The 16350-nt window shown below is 49.6% G+C and overlaps 2 protein-coding genes across 22 annotated transcripts in view; one reads left to right on the forward strand and one right to left on the reverse strand.

Annotated features, from left to right (window-relative positions):
• The window catches only part of DNAI4 (dynein axonemal intermediate chain 4), a 30096-nt gene extending 25265 nt beyond the window's left edge, over nucleotides 1–4831 (reverse strand). For 5 of the 10 annotated variants that reach the window (XR_006174707.2, XR_010589635.1, XR_010589636.1 and 2 more), the window contains exons 1-2: nucleotides 4415–4605; nucleotides 1611–1800 (exon numbers count right to left, since the gene is read on the reverse strand). Coding sequence is in view for 6 of the 10 variants with exons in the window: in XM_042851357.2 (XP_042707291.2) it covers nucleotides 1611–1800; nucleotides 4415–4470 (246 nt within the window). In the remaining 4 variants the exon portion in view is untranslated. Of the gene's footprint in view, nucleotides 1–1610; nucleotides 1801–3042 lie in introns of all 10 variants that reach the window. The other 5 variants (XM_008166650.4, XM_065553995.1, XR_010589637.1 and 2 more) reach the window with 4 other exon arrangements.
• A 6239-nt stretch (nucleotides 4832–11070) lies between these two features.
• Nucleotides 11071–16350, forward strand: part of MIER1 (MIER1 transcriptional regulator) — a 57229-nt gene continuing 51949 nt past the window's right edge. For 7 of the 12 annotated variants that reach the window (XM_042851351.2, XM_042851352.2, XM_042851353.2 and 4 more), the window contains exon 1: nucleotides 11160–11300. In XM_042851351.2, coding sequence (XP_042707285.1) covers nucleotides 11292–11300 — 9 coding nt within the window. In that variant the 5' untranslated portion in view covers nucleotides 11160–11291. Of the gene's footprint in view, nucleotides 11493–16350 lie in introns of all 12 variants that reach the window. The other 5 variants (XM_005300102.5, XM_042851356.2, XM_065554001.1 and 2 more) reach the window with 5 other exon arrangements.

Below are 16350 nucleotides of genomic sequence, written 5' to 3' on the forward strand. Positions count from 1 at the left end.
AATTACGATTTGTAAAGTGCCTTGGCAATACTGGATAAAAGCTTTATAGCTGGGGTTGGCAACGTTCGGCATGCGGCTCGCCAGAGTAAGCAACCTAGCGGGCCGGGCCAGTTTATTTACCTGCTGATGCGGCAGGTTCGGCCGATCGCGGCCCCCACTGGCCGTGGTTCGCCGTCCCGGGCCAATGGGGGCGGCGGGAAGCCGCGGCCAGCACATCCCTCAGCCCATGCCGCTTCCCGCCGCCCCCATTGGCCCGGGACGGCGAACCGCGGCCAGTGGGGGCCCTGATCGGCCAAACCTGCTGCGTCAACAGGTAAATAAACTGGCCCGGCCCGCTAGGGTGCTTACCCTGGCGAGCCGCATGCCGAACGTTGCCGACCCCTGCTCTATAGTAATTCAAAGCATTATTATTACAAAATCAAAAAAAAAATGTTTTTTCAAAAGAACGTTTTCTCCACTTTTTGTTTGTTTAATTAGGAGAACAATTCTTAAATGTTTGTGAAAGATGGCATATTAACAGAACTGGAACCTGACATTCTCTAAGGGTAAAAGTAATTCCCATGCACAGTGTCCTATGCACAGCCTTAGTGTCACATTCGGGGCTAATGAAATGGATTAGATCCATGTAAGAACCCTGCACTAACAGAGAAATGCATGTATATAATATGCTTTAGCCTAGATTGACAATTCTTATCAGTCTGCATGCAAAACCTTAGTTGGATATTAATATAACATGCTGAATTTATAAAAGTTATCTTTCATTTATTTGATCTGGAATCAAGCTTTCCTTGAGCATGTAGCGGTTTGTTTCATCCTACAACCAAATCAAGGCAAGCAAGTATAGATATGCTAGATGTAGCAAATATTTGCTATATAAGAGGTGACAGAAAAAATATTTCTCTTTTTCTTTATGATGGATGAATGCATAAGATTAAGGGGGGGGAATTCTCCTTGTTTTTTCAAAAGCAAAAATGGTGGTCTCATCTACCCTGTTTTTTCCCCAAGACTCCATGGGCACGGAGAACTAGCTATCTTATGACATCAAAAGTACCAGTGAAACCTGTGCACCTGCAAAAGAAATTTATTTTAATCACTATTTTTTAAAATCAATTTAACATATATGACTGATGTCCTTTTGGGATAAAAGATCTTTTGTTAAAGATTAAACATTCCTGATCCTTAAGAGCAAGGGAATCTCCTACACTAGTTCTCCGGACTTCCAAGGAATCCTCCAAAGTGTCACCTAGAAAAAAACAGGGAAGACAAGGCAGAAACTCTGTAAGTTAGAAAATAAAGGAGAGGGAAAATCTCAGCCTTCCTCAGTATATCGTAAAGAAGCAAAAAGGGCACAGATACTTTGTTCCTTTGAGGGTCACTTTTTAAACACTGATCATCATCCATCTTTTCCAACGGGTTTTCTCACTTTCTGGAATATCTGCACTGGCTTCCCCTTTTCCTAGAAAGCTTACCCTTGTCACATTCAGAGTCAGAGTTACCCTGTCACACTGCCCTCTTTTCCCTCTGCAATCCACCCAAGCTTCTTTCCAGACAACTTTTAAGATTAACAATTAAACATAATTAGAAATATTTGGTATTGAAAAGTTCATTACCTGAATGGTATGCCTACTCCCTATGAGAGACCCCTTATCCATGGTTTTGCCATCAGAAGCCATCAGTATGCTTCTTCGACTCAATGATCCAACTCTGTTTGGGTTGAAACCACTAACATAGCTCATTCGTCTTTGGCTGCTAGTTCCTGAAATAGATGTCCTCTTCATATTTAATTCCAGCTTTGATGTCCTATTTCAACCAAACAAAATATGATCAAGAAATTTAAATTGACTATTTAGCAGATGAACAGTATAAAGCTGTAGTGAAATTGTGGATGTCTACTACAAAATGTCAACTTCACAAACACAGAAGCAAATGTTAACTGTAAAATAACAGAATAGAAGAAATGCTAAAGTTCTTGTCTCTTTACGGGGCTAAGTGTGGTGAAAGGCAACTGGTATGGAAATGAAGGACCAAGAAGCACAGTCTTTGGATTAAAATGTAGGATTTGGATTCAGGCCACATAGGTACAGTTCTCAACTCTACCAAAGATTTTCTGCTGGAGTTTGGTGAATCATATATCTGTGCTTTTGTTTCTCTATCTGTAAAATTAGGGTTCCCTCTTTCACAAGGCAGCTGTGAGGTTTAGTCCATTCATTGCTCTAAAATGCCCTGAGATCCTTGTGTGGAAGATGCTAACTGCAAAGAAAGCTTACTGGTAGCTAGGTACTCCAGGGATGGGTGCACTTGAAACATGCCACATAGATCAGATAGGAGAGAGATCTTGTAAACTAAGGTTTCAGAGTAGCAGCCGTGTTAGTCTGCATCCGCAAAAAGAACAGGAGTACTTGTGGCACCTTAGAGACTAACACATTTATTTGAGCATAAGATTTCGTGGGCTACAGCCCACTTCATCGGATTCATGAGTAACCAACAAAACCCCACATTCTCAGTGCAGATTTATAGCACTGGGATGGAGCCTGGTCTGCCAGGATTAGCAGAGACAACCACTAGCTCGAGCGCTGTCTGCAGGGCCGGTGCAAGGAAGTTTTGCGCCCTAGGCAAAACTTCCATCTTGCGCCCCCCCTCCCCAGCTAACCCCGCCCACCCCACGGCAGCTAACCCAGCCCCCCACCCGGGGAGCCCGCCACCCCCCCCACCTGGGGAGCCCCCCCGCAGTAGCTACCCCCCTCTGCAGCTAGCCCTGCCCGAGGAGACCCCCCCTCTGCGGCAGCTAACCCCACCCAGGGAGCCCCCCCAGCTCACCTCAGCTCCGCCTCCTCCGCTGAGCACGCCGGCGCCGCTCTAATTCTCCTCCCCTCCCAGGCTTGCGGCGCCGATTGGAGGAGACTTAGAGCGGGGGCTGTGTGCTCAGCGGAGGAGGCAGAGTGGAGGTGATCTGGGGCAGGGAGCGGTTCCCCTGTGCATCCCCCCCCCCCCGTTACTACGAGCAGCCCTCCCCACGCCCCTTTCCCCCCTGCCCCAGCTCACCTTCATTCCACCTCCTCGCAGGAATGGCATGTTTGTAGAAATTTTGGTGGTGCCCAAAACCCGCCCCTGCCCAAATTCCACCCCCCCAAACTCTGCCCCCCACCTGCCTAAGGCTCTGGGAGGGAGTTTGGGTGAGGGAGGAGGTCTGCGGTGCAGGCCCCAGGCTGGGGCAGGGGATTGGGGTGCAGGGTGCAAGCTCTGGGAGGGAGTTTTGGGATGGGAGGGGTGCAGGGGTGAGGGCTGTGAGGAGTGGCTGCAGATGAGAGGTTTGGAGTGTGGGAGGGGCTCAGGGCGAAAGTAGGAGTGTGGGGTGAGGGCTCTGGCTGGGGCTGGGAATGGGGGATTTGGGGTGTGGGAGGGGCTCAGGGCGAGAGTAGGAGTGTGGGGGGAGAGGGCTCTGGCTGGGGCTGGGGATAAGGTGTTTGGGGTGGTGGCGGGGCTCGGGCAGAGGGTGCAGTGGGGGGTTAAAGTTCTGGCTCGGGGTGTGGGCTCTGGGGTGGGGCAGAGCTGGGGATGAGTTTGGGTACAGGCAGGCTGCTCTGGGACAGGGGCCAGAGAGGATTCCCCCAAGCCCTTTCCCTGCCAGCAGCAGCAAGCTCTGGGGGAGGAGTCCCCCTTTCCTGCCCCCCCAGCAGCACACTCACCCCCACTGTCACTGCATGTGCTCCTAGGGTCCCTCTCAGGTCCTGGAATCTCCCTTGCCTCCCCCACGGTGGGGCGCTGCGTGTGCCTCCTCCCCTGCTGTTGTCCCTGACTGTAGCCTCACTGGGGGTGAGGGATGGGGGTGCCTCCTTGCCCAGCATGGGGCAGGAGAAGTGACTGTGGGCAGGGGGGTCCCCTGTGCTGCTGGAGGGTCCCATTGAAAAATGAAAGGGTCTGAGGGGGAAGGGCAGGCTCAGAGTCAGTCTGCCCTGGCAGTGGAGTGGGGGGGCACTAGGACCCTGCGGCAGCAGTTGTTGCAGAGAAGCAGCATGGAGGAGACAAAGACAGACAGGCTCTGCTCCTGGACAGAGACTGTGGGGGGGAGACCGTGAAAGGCGGGAGCAGCAAATCGGGGCCAGGGGACACTCGGGGAAGGCGTGGGGGGGGGGCTGCAGGTGGGGCTGGGGCGGGGACACACAGCCCCTGGACCCCGGCTCTGAATATTGCTGGTGCCCGAGCACCATGTGGATCAGCTTTTAGGTGCCCCCAACCACTAGTCGCCCTAGGCGGCCGCCTAGTTTGCCTAAATGGTTGCACCGGCCCTGGCTGTCTGAGCAGCCGGGGCTTGCGGAGATGACAGGCCCCCAGCCTGCCTGCTGTGTCCTCTTGAGCCCACTGCCCAGCGCCGGTGGCCAGTGACCGACACAGGACCCTGCAGCGGGGCACTCACAAGCTGACCACGACGCTATGCCTCTTGCCCTTGCCGGCCTGGGTGGAGGAGGACATGGTGCTGGCGGGGTTGGGGGATGGGGCTCGGTGCCCGTGTCCCGGAGGGGGCGACTCTCGATACAGCTCCGGTCCCAGCGGCCCTGCGCTCTCCTGCTGGAGCCCAGAGGCAGCGTGTTTACATGGTAACCATGGCAACCGCGGTCCAAAGTGCACCCAGTTGATTGGCTGGCAGAGAGGGACGGAAACACAGGGTAGGCGCTGCAGTGAGGTAGGTTGTTCATGACTGGCGGCCTGCCGTGGCTCGCGGCTCCCCCACACAGGGGCCAGGAACCCCCCTGCCCCCCAGTCAGAGATAGGAGCCCCACACAACAGGGGCCAGGAGCTCCCCCCAACACCGGTCAGGGTCCGGACTCCCGCACAGCAAGCGCCAGGAGCTCCCCACCCTCCCCCAACACCGGTCAGGGGCCGGGCAAGCGCCAGGACAGAGCTCTCCCCCCGCCCCGCAACATCTCAGGGTCCGGACCCCCGCACAGCAAGAGCCCCCCACCCCAACATCAGTCAGGGTCCAGATCCCCACACAGCAAGAGCCAGGAGCTCGCCCCCCACCAGGGTCCAGACTCCCGCACAGCAAGCGCCAGGAGCTGCCCCCCCCAACACCGGTCAGGGGCCGGACCCCCGCACAGCAAGAGCCCCCCACCCCAACATCAGTCAGGGTCCAGATCCCCGCACAGCAAGAGCCAGGAGCTCGCCCCCCACCAGGGTCCAGACTCCCGCACAGCAAGTGCCAGGAGCTGCCCCCCCCAACACCGGTCAGGGGCCGGACCCCCGCACAGCAAGAGCCTGGACGGAGCTCCCCTCCCCCCAACCCAGGGCCGGTGCAACCATTTAGGCAAACTAGGCGGCCGCTTCTTCGGATGCATATCTACTTGTGGCACCTTAGAGACTAACAAATTTATTAGAGCATAAGCTTAAGAAGTGGGCTGCAGTCCACGAAAGCTTATGCTCTAATAAATTTGTTAGTCTCTAAGGTGCCACAAGTACTCCTGTTCTTTTTGCGGATACAGACTAACACGGCTGCTACTCTGAAATCAGGAAAAGGCATTTCAAAAATTCACAGGGTTTTAAAGCCGGGGGGCTTCCCGTCTCCAGGAAGGGGAGTTAACAATTGTGACCAGGGCAGTCAGTGTCAGGCATTGTTAGACAGTTGCCGGAGGACTGTTAGGGTATGTCTATACTACGAAATTAGGTCGAATTTATAGAAGTCGATTTTTTAGGAAGTGATTTTATACAGTCGATTGTGTGTGTCCCCACTAAGCGCATTAAGTCGGCGGATTGCATCCACAGTACCATGGCTAGCATTGACTTCCGGAGCGTTGCACTGAGGGTAGCTATCCCACAGTTCCCGCAGTCTCTGCCGCCCATTGGAATTCTGGGTTGAGTTTGCAATGCCTGATGGGGCAAAAACATTGTCGCGGGTGGTTTTGGGTACATATTGTCAGTCGCCCCTCCTTCCGTGAAAACAATGGCAGACAATTGTTTCACGCCTTTTTTCGGTGCGGACGCCATATTGCTTTCAGCAATTGGACTGCTAACCGTCGTCATCGAACGACCGCTTCCGCTGCCACTCTGCTCTCCTGTCTCGATCGATAGCAAATTTCTCCATGTTGGCTGTCATGGGCTCCCGCTTCTGCTGCAACTCTGCTCTCCTGCTCTTATGAATTCACCTCGCAGGTCCTCTCGTTGTTCTCTATAAATATCTATTCTCGTTGCCTCTCTCTATAAATATCTATTCTGTCATCCACCGCTTCTGCTGCAACTCTGCTCTCCTGCAGATGCCATACCACAGCAAGCATGGAGCCCGCTCAGATCACCGCGGCAGTTATCACTGTTGTAAACACCTCACGCATTATCCTGCAGTATATGCAGAACCAGAACCTGCAAAAGCAGGCGAGGAGGCGACGGCAGCGCGGTGACAAGAGTGATGAGGACATGGACACAGACTTCTCTCAAATCACGGGCCCTGGCAATGTGGACATCATGGTGGTTCATGCTGTGGAATGCCAATTCTGGGTCCAGGAAACAAGCACAGACCTCAGTGAAACCAATATTCCCATAGTTATTACCGCTTGCTGTGTGCTCCACAATATCTGTGAGAGTAAGGGGGAGACGTTTATGGCCGGGTAGGTTGAGGCAAATCGCCTGGCCGCTGATTACGCGCAGCCAGACACCAGGGCAGTTAGAAGAGCACAACAGGGCACGCGCGCATCAGAGAAGCTTTGAAAACCAGTTTCATGACTGGCCAGGCTACGGTGTCAAAGTTCTGTTTTTCTCCTTGATGAAAACCCGCCCCCTTGGTTCACTCTACTTCCCTGTAAAACAACCGCCCTCCTCTCCCCCCTTTGATCACCGCTTGCAGAGGCAATAAAGTCATTGTTGTTTCAAATTAATGCATTCTTTATTAATTCATCACACAAATAGGGGGATAACTGCCAAGGTAGCCCGGGAGGGGTGGGGGAGGAGGGAAGCACCAGGTGGGGTAGGGGAGGAAGGAAGGACAAGGGCACACTGAACTTCACAACTTATTGAATGCCAGCCTTCTGTTGCTTGGGCAGTCCTCTGGGGTGGAGTGGTTGGGTGCCCGGAGCCCCCCTCCCCGCGTTCTTGGGCGTCTGGGTGAGGAGGTTATGAAACTTGGAAAGGAGGGTGGTTGGTTACACAGGGGCTGAAGCGGCGGTCTGTGCTCCTGCTGCCTTTCCTGCAGCTCAACCATACGCCGGAGCACACCAGTTTGATCCTCCAGTAGCCTCAGCATTGCCTCCTGCCTCCTCTCATCATGCTGCCACCACCTCTCCTCTTGCTCCAGCCGTCCCTCCTGTCCTCGCGTTCATTTTGTGCTTTCCTGGACTCTGACATTGTTTGCCACCACGCATTTTGCTGGTCTCTTTCAGTGCGGGAGGACTGCATGAACTCAAAGAACATTTCATTGCAAGTGCGTTTTTTTCGCCTTATCTGCGCTAGCCTCTGGGACGGAGGTGATAGGGAGAGCGTTGAAATATTTGCAGCTGCAGTAGGAAAAAAGAGGGAGAGTAGTATTTAAAAAGGACACATTTTAGAGTACAAGGTCACATTTTGCCTCTTATATTGAGGGCCTGCCGGTTTGGTGTGAGAGATCACACACACAGGGCTGGGCAACAGAATTCGGCTTGCAGGCAGCCATGGTAAGCCACAGTCTTTTGGCTTCTTTAAGTCTTCAGGGCAAATTAATCATTAAACATGCTTGCTTTAAAATCATGTATTATATTTACAAAGATACACTCACGAGAGGTCCCTTCTCCGCATTCAAGGTTCAGGAGCCCGCCTTGGGAGGGTTGGGAGGGTATTGGCTCCAGGGTGATAAACAGTTCCTGGCTGTCGGGGAGAATGGTTTCTCTGTTTGCTTGCTTGCTGTGCGCATTCTTCAACCTCCTCCTCATCATTTGGGGGAGGGATAGCTCAGTGGTTTGAGCATTGGCCTGCTAAACTCAGGGTTGTGAGTTCAATCCTTGAGGGGGCCATTTAGGGATCTGGGGAAAAAATCTGTCTGTGGATTGGTCCTCCTTTGAGCAGGGGGTTGGACTAGATGACTTCCTGAGGTTCCTTCCAACCCTGATATTCTATGATTCTATGATCATCATCATCATCTTTGTCCCCAAAATCCTCATCCTTGTTGCGTGAGACTCCCCCCTTGCAGGAGTCCACAAACAGGGTGGGGTAGTGGTGGGGGCACTCCCTAGAATTGCATGCAGCTCATCATAGAAGCAGCATTTCTGGGGGTCTGACCCAGAGTGGCCATTTGCCTCTTCGGTTTTTTGGTAGGCTTGCCTCAGCTCCTTAGGTTTCACACAGCACTGCTGCGGGTCCCTGTTATAGCCTCTGTCCTTCATGCCCTTGGAGATTTTTTTCAAATATTTTGGCATTTCGTCTTTTGGAACAGAGTTAGGATAGCATGGATTCATCTCCCCAGACAGCGATCAGATCCAGTACCTCCCATTCGGTCCATGCAGGAGCTCTTTTGTGATTCTGGGACTCCATGGTCACCTCTGCTGATGAGATCTGTACGGTCACCTGTGCTGATCAGCTTGCCACTCTGACCAAACAGGAAATGAAATTCAAAAGTTCCTGGGGCTTTTCCTGTGTACCTGGCCAGTGCATCTGAGTTGAAAGTGCTGTCCAGAGCGGTCACAATGGAGCACTCTGGGATAGCTCCCGGAGGCCAATACCGTCGAATTGCATCCACACTACCCCAAATTCGACCCGGCAATGTCGATTTCAGCGCTAATCCCCTCGTCGAGGAGGAGTACAGAAATCAATTTTAAGCGTCCTTTAAGTCGACAAAAATGGCTTCGTCGTGTGGACGGGTGCAGGGTTAAATCGAGCTAAGGCTGCTAAATTCGACCTAAACTCATAGTGTAGACCAGGGCTGAGTCGACATAGGTAACACAGTGTCTACACTTGTTCTGCATTGATCTGAGTATATCAACCATCGCTCAGTGCTACTCAGGCAGGTGGTGTTACTATGTTGGCATAATGAAGCGCTCACGTTGGTAGGAGTCAAATTTTAATGTAGACACATACACAAGTAGATCAAGGCAAGGCAGCTTATGTTGATGTAATTTGTAGTGCAGACTAGGTCTAAATGTTTGCGGGATTGAGGCCTAAATTTGCACCACTGCTTAATCTATTTGGGGGGAAAAAATGGCAGTGACCAGATACAAGTGACATAGGGAATCTAGAATAAAGAGAAATAATATTAATAGAAAATGTGAGTGTACTTTTTAGTTTGGTTATATTTAATTTATATTTGTCTGTTTTAAGCCAATTAGTTATATTGTACCTCATGTAAGGTCTTTGTTAACCTTCCATTTGTACTGGTTAATATAATCTTGTGTCAGTCTACAGAAAACATCACTGACTTCTGCTGAGGTACTATCAGGGCAATCAGGCTTTGCAGCCCTAATTGGCATTTATAGTACGTGCATGAACCAGCTCACAAAGCAAACATTCCTTACAGTGCTAATGAGCTCCCCAACAGATTATGTCACAGATCCTATACTCAGAGTATCGGTAAAATTTGAATTGTGATTTTGAGTCTGACATCTATTTAGACATTTTTTATAAAATTGATTGTCCTAAATTAAAGCAAGTTATTATAATTCTGTTGTCCTTTGTCTTAATTTATTACAAAAGTAAACAAAGCTTAGTTGTTGCAATTTAAGACAGATGCACATCCTTTTGACTTGTACCTGGTGAGACTCTATTTACTGGTGCCTTACACTAGGGAGAGGAGACCGCTCTTACCCTTTTCCTAGCTGTTTAGATGGTAAATTCTTTGGATAATGGACTGTCTCTTACTACATGTTTGTACAGTGCCTAGCACAATGACGCCTCAGTCAGGATTGGTGTCTGTAGACCAGGGGTAGGCAACTTATGGCACGTGTGCCGCCTTTTTCAGTGGCACTCCCACTGCCCGGGTCCTGGCCACTGGTCTGGGGGGCTCCGCATTTTAATTTAATTTTAAATGAAGCTGCTTAAACATTTTAAAAACCTTATTTACTTTACATACAACAATAGTTTAGTTATATATTATAGACTTATAGAAAGAGACCTTCTAAAAACGTTAAAATGACTGGCACGCGAAACCTTAAATTAGAGTGAATAAATGAAGACTCGGCACTCCCCTTCTGAAAGGTTGCCGACCCCTGCTGTAGACACTACACAGTGCTGACAATGGTTGTGGTTGTATCACAGGTATTATGATACTTTACTTATAGCCCTAGCTCCTGGAGTCGTGTTATTACATGAGACTCTCAGATTTGGTTTTTCCTTTTTGTAAAGCAAGTTTCTGGTCCTCGTGGTTGTAGAAAAGGCTTAAAAACATGCAATGAGTGCATCTTAAGGACAGAGGAACGGAAGGCAAAAAAAGTCCCTAAATTCTAAATATATATATTTTAAATCTAATTTTTAAGCCGATTGCATGATTGTTTGGGACCTGTCTCATGATTTTTGAATGCTTGATGTTGGCAGTACTGATACTGTAAATAATAATTTGCTGGTGATTTAGACGAGCATGAACCCTGTTTGCTGGTTGGTGATTTGCATCGGGAGTGTATGTGTGCTGGTGATTTGTATGGGAGGTGAATGTGTGCTAGTGATTTCACTGGGAAGGGAGAGGGGGAAGGGGAAGTATGTGTGCAGGTGATTTACAGTGCTTGGGGGAAGGTGAGTACTGTTTGTCCCGGTGTCTTGACTTGCATGGGGTCGGGTGGGATGTATACGGGCTGGTGATCTGCACCGGGGAAGGGAGAGTACTTATGCTGGTTATTCAAGTGAACCCTGTTTGTAGGTAACTGATGCCATCATTTGCGAGTGCAGTAGAGGGACCAGCTCTTTTGCTAGACTCGTGAGTGACACTGGGAGGGGGAGAGGTGCTGCTAGCTAGTGACACGGGCGTCCGGCACCATATGCCAACCGGAGCGGCCTTCGCACGCTCGTGCCTAGACGTAAGAGGGGCTCTGACGGCCAGAGGCCTGCACCGATGGGAGGGGGAAGAAGGATTTCCCTATTTGCTGGGGAGTAGAACCTGATAGGGCGGGGCTTTCTGTTCTCTACGTCAGCTGTTTGTGGTACGTCTTGGGAGCGCGCGGGCCCGGCCTGGAGTGTGCACTGGGTGCTGTCGGGGGCGCGCCCGCCGCCTGTACGCAGTGACGTTGGTGTCTTTGCCCCCGGCGGCCCCCTCCCCGGCCGCCGCACAGACCGTGACCCGCCGCCGCCGGTGCCGCTTCCTTCGCCGCGGCGGCGATGTGACCCTCCCTACTCCCTGTCCCGCCCGCCCAGTGAACATGGCGGAGGTAAGAGCCCGGCTCTGGGGCGGGGGGCTGGCCGGGAACTTGTTGCGCGGGGCTGCGGCCGAGAGGAGCTTCCCACAAGTTAGTTACCTGGGAGCTGAGGCCGCCCTGTATCTCCCTCATGGGCCTCTGCCCGGGACAGGGCCCCGCCCCTGGTGGCGGGGGGTCCTACGTCGGGACAGGGGGTTGTGCTTGGTGAGTTTAGGGGCGCGCCCCTTGCTGCCCCGGGGCGATACCGCGGGGGCGCGGCCGCCACGGGTTGGGGCGCCACCCCTATGGGAGCGGGGGGGCGCGGCCCGCCACGGGGGGTAGTGAGTAGGGGCGCCCCCCATGGGAGCGGGGGGGGGGGGGCGCGGCCCGCTATGGGGGGTAGTGAGTAGGGGCGCCCCCCATGGGAGCGGGGGGGCGCGGCCCGCTATGGGGGGTAGTGAGTAGGGGCGCCCCCCATGGGAGCGGGGGGGGCGCGGCCCGCTATGGGGGGTAGTGAGTAGGGGGGCGCGGCCCGCTATGGGGGGTAGTGAGTAGGGGCGCCCCCCATGGGAGCGGGGGGGCGCGGCCCGCTATGGGGGGTAGTGAGTAGGGGCGCCCCCCATGGGAGCGGGGGGGCGCGGCCCGCTATGGGGGGTAGTGAGTAGGGGCGCCCCCCATGGGAGCGGGGGGGCGCGGCCCGCCACGGGGGGGGGCGCAGGGGCGCCACCCCTATGGGAGCGGGGGGCGCGGCCCGCCACGGGGGGAGCGCCTACTATTAGGGAGGTGGGGAGGCTATGTGAGGGGTGTTACTCTTATGGCAGGAGTGGAAGCAGCCAACCTGAGGTTAGGTGGTTTATTCCTATGGCCGGGTGAGGGTGGGTACCTCCTGTGCCTAGAGGGAGGCACTGCTTTTCCTGGTGGGGAAAGAAGGAAGAGCTCCCCCTTACTCTGGGGTCTCCAAGTGGGGGGAATGGGGAAGAGCTATCTATAGTTCTTCTGTTTTGTGGGTCGTGTATGATGGGGATGTAAAAAGGCTCACTTGTGGTTTGTGTGGCAGGGATTTGCCTCTTCTGATGGTATATGAAAGGACAATGTTTTACCTTCCTTGGGGAATTGCTCATTTCATGTTCTGGACAGAGGCAGTAGAAATGTTGCTGAGATTTTCTTTGACTTGGAATTGGAAGTTTCAGCTAATATGCTGGTAGAACCATTTCAGTGAATGATATTGGAAATGTTCATTTGCAATTCATACAATAAAGCCATTCTTCTGTAAAGGGAGAGTGTCTTTAGAAACAACTGTCTTGCAGTTTAATCAACTCAGTGAGCCCCCTCCATCTTTAGAGTAGACTGTTTATCAGATCTGTTATCCTTTTTTAAACTATGGGTTATGAAACCTCTTTTTCATCCCTCTTATTTTGAGTTGGGGAGAGTTTTCTTTTTTTCAGTGTAAAAACAATGAGGAGTTCTTGTGGCACCTTAGAGACTAACAGATTTATTTGGGCATAAGCTTTCGTGGGCTATAACCCACTTCATCAGATGCATGGAGTGGAAAATACAGTAAGCAGGTATAAATGTACAGCACATGAAAAGATGGGAGTTGCTGTGCTTACTGTATTTTCCACTCCATGTATCTGAGGTGCCACAAGAACTCCTCATTGTTTTTACTGATACAGACTAACACGGCTACCCCCTGAAACCTTTTTTCAGTGTGTATTCCTTCTTCCCCTCCTCTGCCCCATGAAGATCTTGATTTGGCATTCAGACCCCTTCCTGCTGCAGAAGTCTGTGCTATAAGGTGCTCAATATGTTTATCATATCCTCAGTGTCACCACAGTTGGGAAATAAACACCTTAATTTTTTCTCTCAGTATCTTTGGGGGGGGGAGGGGGGTGGCAATGAAAGTCACAGATCTCCTCCCTCAGTATTTTCATAACCTGCAAGAAATTCAAGTATGTAACTCCCCTTCCCTCTCATATCTTCAAGGCCACAGAGATGTAGGGACATTTGATGTTTTGGACATAACAGCATTTGGGATCTGTGTGTTAAAATCTCACTAATTGCTTGCACATTTTGTCAATTAAATACTGGTCTTAGTTCTGAAATCTTTTGCATACTACACTGGTGTGAACTCAAGTTGACCATGTTGTTGCAGGAGCCAGTAACTGGTACTTTCTGCATTACTTTCCAAAGTTTTCTATACTGTATTTTCCATGTATATTTGCATTGCAACAGATTATACAATTTTCAGTTCTATGGGACTTCTGTTGCAGAGTGCATATAGATAGAGCTGTAGAAAGCCATCTTGGTGAAGGTGGTGAAACATGATTTTTTTAAATTTCATATTAATGTGCCTTGTTCTGGAGCTATACTTATATTCTGTTGGGCTTGATATTTTGCTAACGGATAAAAGGAAAAACTGTTCAGAGGCCACAGGAGAACTTCAGAGAGCTTTATTTTAAAACTGTTTCTAGAAATGTGGACTTAGGTGGAGATCCTCATCCTCACTCTGACCCTTTGATGGCATGTTATAGTGCTAGAGCAGCATAAAGGGGCTCCAGAAGCCCTGGATCAGGCTGTAGAAAGATTTCTGTGGTGCAGGAGCTAAGGAAGATGCTGCTGTATGCTGTCTTTGGAGGTGGTGGTAGCAGGTGTACTGGGAGCAAGGATGGAAGGTCATATCAGGATTGGGAAGCACTGGATCTGAAAGGGCAATTTTTACACTTCTGGGAGAATTTCAGATTGTATAGGAACAGTATTGAGAGATTTTGTTTGACTTCAGATTGGAAGTTTAGACTAAATTTGACTAAATGGGGGTCACATCAAGCAGCACTGTGGAGAAGGGTTGCTAATAACTTAGGCCCTGAGGGCTGTCTAAATTACACCAGGGCCAGGAAAAAGCTGAGGATCAGAAGGGCTCAAAGGTGTCTTAAAGCTACATTATCCCTCTCTTCCTCAGGCTGTGAATTCAGTGCTGACTGCAGTGGGGAATGCACTTTCCAGAGCGGATAGACAGATGTACTAGCTCTGCTTGAGCTAGTGTGCTAATAATAGCTGTGTAGCCAGGGGCCGCACAGGTAGCAACTCTGGGGAGTCATGGTGGGTTTATATCAGATGGCTGGCCCAAACTGCTGCCTGGACTACCCAAGGCTACACTGCTGTTTTCTGCACACTAGCTTAAGCAGAGCTAGTGCATTTCTGTGATCTGTCTATGTGCTCTGGGAAGCAAGCTTCCAGCTGCAGTGTAGACATACTTTAAGTGAGGAAGTATCATAAACTGTTGTGTTCAAGATACAAACAGCTAGCTTTTTAAGACCAAAATTATAGACTTAAAATGCTGAACAAATATAATATGAAAATGAAAAGACTTTGTGGATTATATTTAATTTAATGGAACGTCGGGCTTGAAATAGTTTGTTGACGGGAACTCATACCCCATTATGCTAGTAAATGGGACTAGAAAATGAAACTGATTTTTATCTGCAAAAGTGAAACTATTTTTTTTAAAGTTAATACTGGTTTGAATGTTCCTTTTTTATATTGTTTGGTTTTAATTACTAATGCCTATATTTATTTAATTTATAGGCATTTCTGTGATATCGGAGCACCTGACAAATTTTAGTGAATTTAGCCTTCCAGCTTTCTTAGAGTTAAAACTACTTCTCTATCTCAAAGAGCAGTGGGTTTAAAGAAACGTTTGGCATATACAGGAGAACCTCAGAGTTACGAGTACCTCAGGCATGGAGGTTGTTTATAACTCTGAAATGTTCATAACTCTGAACAAAACATTGTTCTTTCAAAAATTTATAGCTGAACATTGACTTAATACAGCTTTGAAACTTTATGCTGAAGAAAAATGCTGCTTTCCCTTTATTTTTTTACTAGTTTAACACAGTACTGTGCTGTATTTGATTTTTGGTCTCTGCTGCTGCCTGATTGTGTACTTCCGGTTCCAAATGAGGGGTGTGTTTGACTGGTCAGTTCATAACTCTGGTGTTTATAACTGAGGTTGTACTGTACATTCATTCGGTAATGGTATATATGCAATTTAATTCACTTTCCCTGATTATAAGCTTTTGAAGAGAAATTAATACCCCTTTGCGGTTCTGCATTTTTAATATGGGAAAAGGGGCTGACACAGGCTGGAAGGGTCTCGCTGTTAACATTTTACATATGTTTTACAAAAGGTTTTATTTTGATTGGGTATCCACCTTTTGAGTATTTAAGGTTTAAAAATAGATATGCAGTTGTTAATCAGAATTCTAGTTTAGTACAAAGGCTGTGGAGAAAGTGATGCAGTTGTGTCCAAGTGTAATTATACATGTACAGTTTCCTTAGCTAAAAAAGAACATAAGCCAGCCCGTATTAAATACCACAGCTTTTAAGACAGTATGCTTTCTCATTGATGTGCCCCTCCTTTCTCCCCTCCCCCCCCCCCCCCCCCGGGCATTAATGGTGTGATAAGAACCGTCACCTTTGCAGCACTTGGCATCTGGGACTGCCTTCCTATATGTGTTTCCCATCTATTTTAAGTCTCAGTTGAATACATGCATTTCCCCCTGCTTATGCCGCCTAACTCTGTATAATGTAATTCTGTGAAGCATTTTGTCTTCCATGGAGGGGAGAGGGTTCTAATTAACGTAACACAATATGCTATATGAAATATAGTAGTATTGTCACTTGTTTTCTTACAATCATATCACCTCTGGCTATGAGGTCTTTGGATTTCACAAGTTGAGGAGGGATGGGCCTGAACAGCATGAAGGTGGGAGACTTCCAAGGAATCACAGGATGGTACAAGAAACTTCAGTCAAGTCAGTCTTCAAGTGAAAACTGAATTAATTACTCAGCATGGTGTTCTGGGATATTGTGCTGTTGAAGGCTTGCGCTTCAGATGAGACATAAAGCAGAGGTTCTGACCAACTGTGATCATCAAATTCTTCATCACACTTTTACAAAAGTGAGGTGTCATGGGTAATTAGTTTCTGCTTATCTAAATTCCTAAGTAGTTGCAACCAGATTGGTTTGTTGAGTTTGAATTTGTGCCCATTAACTTATCTTGGAAAACTTACAATAAATATAACAC

This window comes from Chrysemys picta, chromosome 8 (assembly GCF_011386835.1).
Source record: "Chrysemys picta bellii isolate R12L10 chromosome 8, ASM1138683v2, whole genome shotgun sequence".
Lineage (NCBI taxonomy): Eukaryota > Metazoa > Chordata > Testudines > Emydidae > Chrysemys > Chrysemys picta.